Source organism: Leptonotus elevatus, chromosome 5, assembly GCF_054856555.1.
Source record: "Leptonotus elevatus isolate MCC_2025b chromosome 5, RoL_Lele_1.0, whole genome shotgun sequence".
Taxonomy (NCBI): Eukaryota; Metazoa; Chordata; class Actinopteri; order Syngnathiformes; family Syngnathidae; genus Leptonotus; species Leptonotus elevatus.
In genome coordinates, this window is record NC_141243.1 from 2911059 (window position 1) to 2922849 (window position 11791).

General features: G+C 39.8%; 1 protein-coding gene across 1 annotated transcript; it reads right to left on the reverse strand.

Annotated features, from left to right (window-relative positions):
• Positions 1-768: 768 nt before the first annotated feature.
• Positions 769-10519, reverse strand: LOC147173322 (protein transport protein Sec24C). The gene is made up of 18 exons (XM_086075231.1): positions 10300-10519; positions 9885-10146; positions 9193-9249; positions 9009-9120; positions 8487-8614; positions 7697-7832; positions 7478-7587; positions 5667-5779; positions 5431-5604; positions 4286-4481; positions 3987-4154; positions 3717-3813; positions 3504-3655; positions 2691-2829; positions 2308-2615; positions 1310-1507; positions 1136-1225; positions 769-1065 (listed from the first exon to the last, which is right to left on the reverse strand). The coding sequence occupies exons 2-18, from the start codon at positions 10128-10130 to the stop codon at positions 925-927; spliced, it is 2565 nt and encodes an 854-aa protein (XP_085931357.1). The 5' UTR covers positions 10131-10146; positions 10300-10519; the 3' UTR covers positions 769-924.
• Between the last annotated feature and the right edge of the window lie 1272 nt (positions 10520-11791).

An 11791-nucleotide genomic window follows, 5' to 3' on the forward strand; every position in this document is an offset into this window, starting at 1 on the left:
AAGGATATGATAAGCTTCCAACCCTGGAATGATTGATTGTAATTTATTGTATGCAGGATAGGCCAAAAGTAGGTAGTTTTCCCCCAATATGTAATTAATCTAATGTATCAGATTTAATAAATGCAAATAGAATGTTAATCAGCATTTGTGAAGAATTTGGGGGTTTTAAAAATAACATGTTCACTTTTTTTTCTCGGACTGGTCCCTATCCTCCGCAATAGCAGAGGGTCCACTGTATACGCTTTATAAATTAACTTATTTGAGAAAAGGAAGAAATGACAGAATGAAGAAAAGCTGGAGGTAAAAAATGGAGACAAAAAAGGCAACAAGGATGGCATGGAAAGTAGTTTGGTAGGATGAAAGAAGAAAGGAAGAAACTGGAAAAACTCACGTATGGAGGGAGGGGAGGGAGGATGTATTGATGAAAAGATGCATGGGAAGCAAGAAAGGTATGAATGAAATGAACCTTGGATGTATAAAAAGATAGGAGAGGATGAAACTAGAACTAATATTTAAAGATGGAAGGTAGGGCGGGTGATTAAAACCCTTTTGTTAAAATCCTTAACCCAGGACCCAGGATTTGAAGCCATTACTACAAACCCTAACCCACTTTTGATATTTTATCATCCTTACATCATGTGGGCGTGATTTTGAAAAGCAATTTCAACCATTTCCTGGCTTTGCAGTGTAGCTCTCTAGCAGCCTCTTGGGTTCAAGCTTAGAATGACAGCTACCCCCCCCCCCCCCCCCCAATACTTACAGTAACTGTTTATGTGCCAAAGGTTTAATTGTGAACCATAATTACATCAAAAAAAATTCCAGTCAGACCTGTTCAACCAGAGTCTTCTCGGAGTGTTTATTAACACAAACCCATGAATAAATAGTAAATAAATAACGACAATGGTCATGAATGTGTATGTGGGGTCAGTGCAGCAGGCGGACAGAGTTGACGTGCAGGTGGTAAAGGAAATCAGCGTAAGACGCGCCGCCGTTGGGACTCTTGTCCTCCACCAGGTGGCGCTGCAGGAGCTCCTCGCCGGCATCGCCCTGCTTCACCAAGAGCAGCTGCGAAGTCACATGCAAACGTTACAACAATTTTTGCGTGACGAGGTAGAGTGTTTAGTTGCGGGCCCACCTGGCGCAAGCACGGGACCTCCGAGGCCAGCGCGTCGAGGAGGGATCGAACGGCGACCGACAGGGGAGTGTCAAGAACCGGCAGCTTTGTCTGGACGAACAACATGACACTGGAAATAGATTATTGTTCTACATAAAGTGGTATACGTTGTAATGAACAGACAAAACAGGTTACCTCTCCAGAGGGCAGGGATGCCAAGCAACCCACGTTGAAGAGTTCAACTAAAGTGCATGGCAGGACGTGGGCGCCCACCCATAGCAGGAGGGTGTGCGGGGCGTGCAACAAATACATCCCGCCTGGACGCAGGCTTGCAGCGGAACAACGTAGAGCGCCCTCAGCCCCCTCCTTCACGTCTACGGCGTGCGACAGCGGCTGAAGGCGATAAAATTGATAATTTTCTTTTTCAGGATTTTTTTTCCCACACAAGTTCCAACAGAGGGATCCTGTTAAAATGGTCATCACGCACAAAGCAGCAAATCACGCGAGGCTTCAGATGACTGTGTCTGCTCTTTGTTTTTGCGTAGGCTATTTTGTGTCAGAGAGTAAAATATTTTTTTATGTCATATATAATTATTTATATATTATTTAATTCAATATTAAACAAATATTTGATTAAATACAACTATTTTACTAATACCATTATATTTTATATAAAATAGTTTGATACAATTATTCAAATTTTATAGTAATTAATTTCACGATTCATCGACAAATTATTGGATGAATAAGGTTTATTTTATTAATCTTATTAAAAGCAACATTATTTATTTTACTAATATTTTAGTATCATATTATTTACAATATCATATTACTTACAATAAGTCAACAAATTACAGTTATAAAATAAATAAAGTACTCATATAATTATTTATAGATAATTTTATATATAATTATTTAATTCAATATTAAAAAAATATTTTACAAAATAAAACCGTTTTACTAATATCCTTATATTTAATGTAACATAGTTTAATAAAATTATTCGAATTTTATAGTAAAGTTAGTAAAGTTTTTATAAAATAATACAGTACTCAAATAAAAAAATTATCATAACAAATAAAAATAAATGGACCTTTAGTGGGACACAGGAGGTTCGAATGGTCATTTCAGCAAAGATCAACGTCATAAAAATGTTTTATTTTTTCTCTCACTTTTTTCGCATGTGTACATACCAGAGGCACCAGCGTGGGGTAAAAGTGCATGGCGCAGGCTGCGGCGTCCAAACCGAGCACCTGGCAGCGCTGCCCCAGCCGGCAGTGGACGGAAGTGCGCAGGCCAGGCAGCAGCACGTCACTCTTCCTCAGACTGTTGACGTAGACGGGCAGCGCTCGCAGGCCCCCAGGCAGAACCAGCTGACCGGACGACGCCCATGCCGAAGCGGAGCAGCCGTGGCGGCGGTAGGATGCTAACGCCTCCGTCAGGTCCCTCTGGAGCTCCTCACGCAGATCCTGCAGGGGGCGCTCCAAAGCCTCGCAATACACTGAAAACAAATGGAGGACATATAACAATGCGATGTGTAATTGTTTATCCCTTTTTTTTAGGATTTCCTTCTTACTCTTTTTGCAGTAGAAGGCCAGCAGCGTCTGTGCCTGGTACTGGCGGAAAGTGTCCTGCAGGTGGCGTGAGCATCGCAGCGTCAGCGTGTGCACCCTGGATCTCCGCTCTCCTGATGGTTTGTTGTACGCCAGGACTGCCTAGCAACGCGCAGTTGACGCGAAAGAAAAAGGTTATTAAATAACCCCAACTGTTAACATGTTGGCATTAGATAAATTCTCATTTTAGATCAAGATCAGAGGTGGCAAATTCAGGTCCAGAAAGTAAAAACCCTGCCACGGTTTGGCTTTAGCCCCTTGTGCTAGCTAGCTAGTTCCCTAGCAGGTAACCGAACACTCGGAGAGCTAACTAGTTAGCTAGCTAGCTCGCTCCCTAGCAGTTAAACGAGCACCCCATGGTGCTAGCTAGCTAGCTAGCTAGCTCCCTAGCAGGTAAATGAGCACCTTGGGAGCTAGCTAGGGAGCTAGTTAACTAGCACCTGAGGCTAAAGCCAAACTGTGGCAGGATTTTTACAGTCTGGACCTGGATTTGGCACCTCTGATCAAGATCCTCTCAAGCTGCCTTAATTAGCAACTTTTAGACTCAGGTTGTCATCTTGCTAAATGTTCGCATGCCGACTGTTAGCATCTGATCAATTTTCATGACAAAAAAAAAAGTCAATAAAACAACATAATCTAACTTAACTTTGATTGCAAGTGAACTCTGAATGTACTTAACAACTTTCTTGGCAGCCACTCCTTAAATCGGGCAAAATCAAAAAATCTAAAGAAAAAGTCCAACTAGCTAATAAATATAACAAAATAACTTATAGTACCTGTATAGCGATGCCTCGCGTCTCATCCAGAGCGCTACCGTCATGCGCTAGCGCCACTGCCAGCGTCGTCCAGCAGTCTAGCGTCGCCATAGCGACCCTGTCAGGCCTCGGCCTGGGCGCGAACAGTCCGTAGCAGCCGGAAACGCGCATCCCTGCCAACAGCATTGCATTGTGGGTATTTTGTAAGGGATCGTGTGGGTTTCAAAGTCTCACCTTTGCTAACAAACAAGCTAAGTTCCGCCTTGTAGCCGACATCTGCCGCCACGACGCACTTTAGGTTACGGCTAAAACGCTCCCGGTCCAAATCCCCCTGTGATTAAATACACGTTAGCCTAGTAACACCCAATATGATAGCAAATTATCAATAATAGTACTTGAATAACATGGAAAGACACATTTCTAGTGTTTCCACACAGTTGGCTAATAAAGATGATTCTGATTCTCATTAGCATGTTAGCGTTTGATTAGTAGCTTCTGCGATACCTGCAAGTGGTCGTAGGTGTACAACGCACCGCCCGTCAGATAGGGAATGTGGCCCGGCCAAGCCCCGCCCACATCTTGCGGGGAGAGGATAAACAGGTGAACGCCGCAACCCTGATGGACGCACGCCTCAGCCAATGAGGTGGCGCCCTCAGGTGGCTGGAAGATGGACTGAGAGGGGAAGTCATGACACCATTTTGAATAAAACATTTTGGTTACTTTAACAACAGTCAAGAATGGTGAGCACAGACTGATAGGCCATCTTGAGTCCATTCCAAAAATCAATACGGTTCTTGCCTTACTTTTGGCTTGCTGGTCCCGAAGAAGCCGGTGGAGGTTTGTTCCGTCTCTACTAACGGAGCCGAGTGGAAGACGAGCAGTTTTCCGGGACAGGCCAACATCTTGAGGACGGCCAGTCCCGCTTTGACTGGAAGGTCCACTGGGACGCCTGCCGACTCATCACCCTCCGGACTCATCTGGGGAATGTGCTGCAACACGCTACACAACACCACACGAATGTTAGCATGTTAGCATTCAATCAGTTCTAATTACAGATTGTACTGCAATAGAGGGAAAGACGTAAAATTGACATTGTACAGCCTCAGCACTTTCTGTACTCAAGTTGCTATCTTGCTAAATGTTAGCCTACCAACTGTTAGCACATTAGCATTGGAAATAGTACTAATAATTGGTATCGTATCGACCCTGAAAAAAACATATCGGTCTATCTCTATAAATAGTGCTATTACTAGTTTTAGTAAAAAGTAGAGGTGTCAGGCGATTACATTTTTTTATCGTAATTAATTGCATGACTTCAATAGTTAACTCACAATTAATCTTAAAAATCAGTTCTAAATATACAATAAAAAAATTCATACTCTTGTTAACATAAAAGTGGAAAAAAAACTAATAATAGAAATATGGCTGCATCTTTTAGTCATTGAAACAATAATTTCATAATAATTCATGAAATTGAGTTTAAATGAAAAAGATGTGCTGTACTGTAAAAAAAAAAAAAGAGTGTGATATTGATTTGTGTTGGTCATTTTTCTGCCACTAGATGGCATAGTTACAGTTGTAAGATGGTGACAGCTCAGTGCATTTTTATTTTCATATTAAGAGCTATCTAATCTTTAACATGAAGTAACTTGTGAAATTCTGCACTTTTATAAAACTGTAAAATACAACTTCACCCCAGTATTCACAAATATATACATTATTATTAAATTTATGACCGCTAAACTTTGGCGTGGACATGTCTGCTGCGTGGAATTCCCCCATTACAGACTTTTCAAGTAAGGGTCATTAATCATGCGTTAAAAAAGAATAGTGGCGTTAAAGGAACTTTAAATTAACTCAAAAATATCGCACTAATTTTGACACTTTCAGTAAAAATTAATCGTATTTTTTTTACATAACTAACTTTCTTTTCATTTCTTTTTTTTACCTGGTGATGCTGTCCATGCAGTCCCTTAACGCGAGCACAAGCCCCTCCCTGACAGGAAGCTGCAGTTCGTCCGACGTCTCCGCCATGACCAGCATGTGCGGGCGGGACAAGGCGGGGCTAAGGTCGTACAGCTGGATTCTGCTGTCGTACGTCAGCAGGCCCACGCGGACGTCCCTGCGCCAAATTGCCGGTTAACGTGTGCTTTTTGCATGATGGTGTTCATGTGTGTGTCATACCCGATGAGCGAGGCGAGCAGAGTGTGTATTTCTTGCGTCACAAACTCCAAATGGCCGCCTCTCAGCGCCGCCGCAGATGTGTCGATGGCGAGAAGCAGCGCTGCCGCTTCGCCCTGTTGCGTGCACACAAAATAAACACACGATATTTGCTGCAATTTTACAACAACAACAACAACAAAATTATCATCATCATCATCAAGATCTGACCTTGTGGTATTGGCGCTATGCTCCGCCCACATGCAATGACCAAAACTCATTACATTGTATTTATAATTTGATGTCACCCATAAATATGTGGTTTCAATTTGGCAGCTATCCGACATGAGAAATGGAGGACAATGGTCGAAAAATGTCACTTAAGGCCAAAATCGTTTCAGGCATGCGTTTTTGTGGCTTTTTGTGGATCTCGTCATGTTAAACAAGAGGAAAATGTTGCTGCGTGAAACCGTCACCAAAGGCGGAATTCTTTCAATATTCCGGTAGGACGAGTTTGTCTTTGGAGAACCCCTGGAATGGAAGTTACATAACGGCCCTAAAAGGGCCGCTTCAAATCAACATGGCAGACATGGCTATGACTATTTAGGACTTTTTTTGTGAGTCTACTCATGACAGACATGTCTACCAATTTTCATGTTGCTGTGTGAAACTGTCTTTGGTGGCTGACATTTTAAATACAATTCCAGAGGGTGCAATGGTTATGGATGAACCTAAAATGGCTGCTTCAAACCAAAATGGCGGACCTCCTTTGCCTTTTCAGACATGGCTTGGACTGGTCTACCAACTTCCATATTGTGGAGGACCAAAACTGCAAAAATTTAAAATAAATAAATGACTAAAAGTGAAAATAAAAACAGATGTAAAAAATTGAATTAAAAAATGTAATCAAAAAATTGAATTAAAAAATATATAAATGTAAATAAAAACTATATATATATATATATATATATATATATATATATATATATATATATATATATATATATAGTTTTAAAACCATAAATATATAAAAGAAAAAAAGGAGATTCAAAAAATAAATATAAAAATAAATGTTGAAATAAATACTAAAATAAATATATATAAATAGAATTAAATATCAATCAATAAATCAACTTGTTGTCGAGCAACTCAAGTTGCAAGTCGTGGTGACAGTGGACAAGATAGTCGTCCATTGCTGGAGCTCTCCATGCAAGCCGGCGAGACGTCCTTGCTCGCCGGGCCGCTCACTCGACCAATGAAAGGCAGTTTGCAACGGCGGATCCAACCCAAGACACGCCCTTTTATTTTAATAACATTTTGTCCTAGCAGACCGTTATGTTAGATATGAAATAAATAAATGTGAGAGCAGAGCGTTTTTATTCATCAAATGATATTTAATTAGATATATATATTTATTTTTGCATTATTGCGACATTTATTTTTATATTATTTTAAATCTCGTTTTAAATTTTTGTATTTATTCTTAATTTTATATATATATATATATTTTTTTTTTTTTCATTTATATTTTTTTTCTTGGATTAAATTTTTTAATTATATATATATATTTTTTTTTTCACTTTTAGTCATTTATTTGTTTATTTAGTCATTAATTTGTTTTTAATTTTGGCAGTTTTGGTTCTCCATACCATAAAATCAAAACTGTGATGCTGAAGGTTTTAAAAATTCCAGTAGAACAATTTTGTGGCCAAAAGGACTATAAAATGACAACTTTAAACCAAAATGGTGGATTTCCAGTGTTTTCAGGTATAACTTTTTGTGGTTCGATACAAGATAGATAGATAAGTGTCAAGTAAAGCGGGCGCAAAAGGAACCTTGAGGGCGTGCAGGACTTCATAGGACCCCATTATGAGTTCGGGTCTCTGATCCCGATCAAGCCGGACCCCGTCCACCCCATCTATGGGCTGGTATTGTTGCCACAGCACTGCAGAGGACAAAAGGACACTGATGCCGCCAAAACAGTGGTCCCTTCACTCAAAAGTGTTTTGGGACACTTGTAAGTCAAGGTAGCACTTTTTTTGGTTCAGTTTTACCTTCGGTCAGCTTGTCACAAAAAGGGCAGCGGAACCTCTGGCCGCAGTCCTGCCAGCTCATGGCGACGCACATGGACGCGCCGCACCAGCGGCATCCTGACACGCATGTGTCCTCCATGACCACCGGCAGACGCTTCTGGAAGCGAGACGTCAATGAAGCTGCATGTATGGAAAGCCGTTAAATCCATCTGAAATCATTTGCTCCCAAAAACATATAAAAATGTTCTATTTTAAATATTGCCATAGTCCCCAAAAATGTTCTTATACATTTTTTAAAATTTTTTTTTTTAATGCTAGAGCATACAAGAAGGCTTTGATGCAGCCTCTGACCTGCAGAGGTCGTTTAAAGCAATGGTAGTTATTACAGAAAATGGCTAGCAGGTATAGAGTATAAGAGATCAACCAGGGCCATGTTGCAAAAAAGCTCTTTTCCCCACTGTTTTAAACACATTTGTGAATAATTATGGAACTTAGCTATATTCTAATGCTAATTGCTGCAAAACAGAAACAGATACAAATATACTTTTTTTTCCTGATGAAAGAAGAGACTCTAATCTTTCTTTTGGTAGGTTCCACTTTTTTTATAGCAACAGAACACAATATTCCGTGGGCCTTGCAAAATCAGTCAAAATCCAGTAAAACAGCCGGGAGCGAAGTGGGTTGCTTCAGTGAAAATGGCTGGGAGTGAATGAGTTAAATAAAAAATATTAACTTTAACCTGAAACCCAGCTATTTATTTATTTATATTTTTTATACTAACTTCACAGAATATGAAGATCGAAAAACTCACCTCCAGTGAGTTCTGTCTGGCCAAGGGCGTAACGAGCGTGGCCAGGGGCAGACGGGCCAGCAGGGCGGTGGGACCATCCTGGGGGAAGCAGTACGTGGTGGAACGGATGGCACGGGGACTGGCGCTCCCTGAATGGATCGTGACATCATCACACACATCGCTTAACTCTTTCTCATGATGGCGAACCAACGCTTCATCTCGGTTTATCGTTCGTACCCCCACTATTTTTTTAAAGTGATAATTTTAATGGGTTTTGACAGTAGGTGTGCGGCGTTTTGCGTTACATTATACGTTATCATTTCATGGACTCATTAGATCAAATTATCTGGTTTGTTTGATTATTTTCACATACGAATCACTTTTGTTTCATGTGTCAGTTTTACAGTTAACGAACCGAGGGTGACAAATAACTAGCATAAACGCTGCAGTGTACCTTTGTAAACGAGGCAAACGATTTGACACAGGATCAGAGTCTTTCGACGGAATACTTCGAAATAGCATGGTCATGGTTCACATTATTACCTCCATCCTCCATGATGCAGGAAGTGGTCGGGAGGGGAGGCGGAGGACCGAAAGACTCAGAGACAAAAACTTTCCCTTCCCACTCCGCCCTGTCGTCCGCCATCACTTTGACCTAAACCCAGTTATGGAAGAGTTAGCATGCTAGCATCAGTTTTTAAAAAGTCCATTAAAAAAAAACACTTACTGCGCTGGGAAGAAGCCCTGGGTCCAGCCCATAACGAGACTCTGAGTTTGGAGATATCTGTAAAGTGTAAACACAATTATTTAATAGTACAAATATTTTCCAATAATATTTTTAACCTTCTGTCTTTTTTTTATTTTAATTACTTCGTTATCATTTTGGAACTGCAATAGCTATTGGCATGACATTTTAGAGAAACACCATTCAAATTTCCAAATATTCATAAATGAAATAGTTAAGTACAATTTCTTCCACTTTAATAAAATGTCCTAGTTTTCCCATTCTTCCACATTTTCCACACACACACAAAACAAGATCAATCAATACATTCAAAGCATTTCAATAAGATCATTTCTCATTTTTCACATTCCAACTTCAAACCATTCAACTAATTTAGGACATTATTTTAAACCAATTTTCCACATTCACAAGATATGAAAATGTTTCCTTTACAATAAAAAAAAATTAAAAAAAAATAAAGGAAAAACAATTCATCAAATTAATATATATATATATATAAAAAAAAATTTTTTGTAACTTTACTAACCTTTTCCGGTTCCAATAAATCAAATAATTAATAATAATAATAATAATAATAATAAGCAGAAGAAGAAGAAAAATACAAATAAAAATAAAAAGAAGAACACTTCAGCCTTTATTTTAGTAAAATGACCATATATAACTTCTCTCTAAACCTGATGGGGTCCATCTTCGTAGGGGGGCGTGATGACGGGGCCAGATCCTGCCGGATGACCGCCGTAAGGGGTCCATAGTGACGACCGTCCGGGTGGAGAACACTGCGGTGTCTGCTCAGATGGCGAGCCCAGGTTGAGACGTGGGTAGCCGGGTAGAGGACCGCAGAGAGGGCTCTGCTCGAAAGCTGTGTGGGAACTACAGGGGCCCGCCCACAGCGGGCTCTGATTGGCTGCAGGGACGTCCATCGACCACCATACCTGTCTGTGATTCGCCGAACACAGTCCTTAATATATGTTTAAAACGATTGTTTTTAACGATAACATCACACGAGGAACAAATTATAATTGAAGGGAACAAAACTGAGAAATACTAAAGGAACACTTGAATTTTACAGGCGAATAGAAGACAGCGTACCTTTTGCTAGGGGCGGAAGTACCAGCTATTACGTTGCGGGGATTCCTTTCACCTTCAGCGGCGAAGCAAGCTACCACAGAAGGGGAATTCGGTCAATTCTACGTTCAAAATCGATAAATATTGGCGAAGAGACGCAAAGCGTGCCACACGCTCACGGCGAGTAAATACAACAAGTGCAACCACGGTGCGCCTGCCAACGCCAGCATCCAAGCTAGCTAACATGACGGAGAAGCGTTTCCGGGATTCCCTTAGCAGTAAAACGAATATTATTATTATTAATAGAAATCGTTAACTTGACAATCCAAGCAAAATAAAATATTTTTGTACGAGTTGTGGCAGTTACAGTCAATATTTGAATTAAAAACTGCTCATTTAATTTATTTAGTCTTTTTTTAAATCTTCGATTAGGCTGTTATCATACAGAATAGATGTACAGTACTGCAACAGTCAGAAAAAAGGTCGAAAATGCCAGGCCACGGTAGTCATACTAAACAGTCAGTACCACAGTTACCCGGATATTTATTGGCATTTTTTTTCCATGCCGCTGTTTTTAACTATGCATTATTTAAATCAAATATAAGAATCACAGTGACTGTTGCAGGCCCAGCTACTGTTTTACCACTCCGCCTAGGTTTAAACAGAAAATACATGCAACAATTACAAACATAAATTGTATTAAATACTGCACATAAGTGACAGTGTCTACCTATGGAGGTAAATTTGGTGCAAAACTAACTTGTGCAAAAAATGTGTACCTGTAGAAAAAAGTCTAAATTTGTATCTGTAAAAGTCGTGATTTGTATCTGTAAAAAAAATGTGTGCCTGTAAAAAAAAAAATTGTGTCTGTAAAAGAAATGTGTACCTGTAAAAAAAAAAATTGTGTCTGTAAAATAAATTTGTACCTGTAAAAAAAAAAATGTGTATGTGTAAAACAAATTTGTATCTGTAAAAACAAATTTGTACCTGTAAAAGTCATGATTTGTATCTGTACAAAAAAAATTTTGTATACTTCTTAAGAATACTTCTTAATATATATGTTGAGGAAGAATACTTCAGTATTCTTAATATGTATGTTGAGGAAGAATACTTCAGTCGACTGAAGTATTCTTAATATGTATGTTGGTTGGCGACGATGTGTCCTGCTTGTATCCTTCCGCGAGTCCCGCCACCGTCGTTCGCTAAACCAATGAGGTTGCGCTCCAATCCGCTCAAATCCTTCTCACTTGATTGGTCAAAACAACCCTTCATTACACCAGAGCCCGCCCCCTTCTTTACAAGTACAAATCACGGCGCTCTACAAGTACGAATCAGTTTTGCACCTTTTGTAGCGAGATAAATGGGGCAAAACTCACGTCACTGGACAGCAGCAGAAAACCCACTTGTGACTCCTAGTGGCGACTTCTTTGACTACAAGTTGTCATTTCTACAGGTACAAATCACAACTTTTACAGATACAAATTTATAGTTTTTGTACAGGTACAAAAAATTTTTT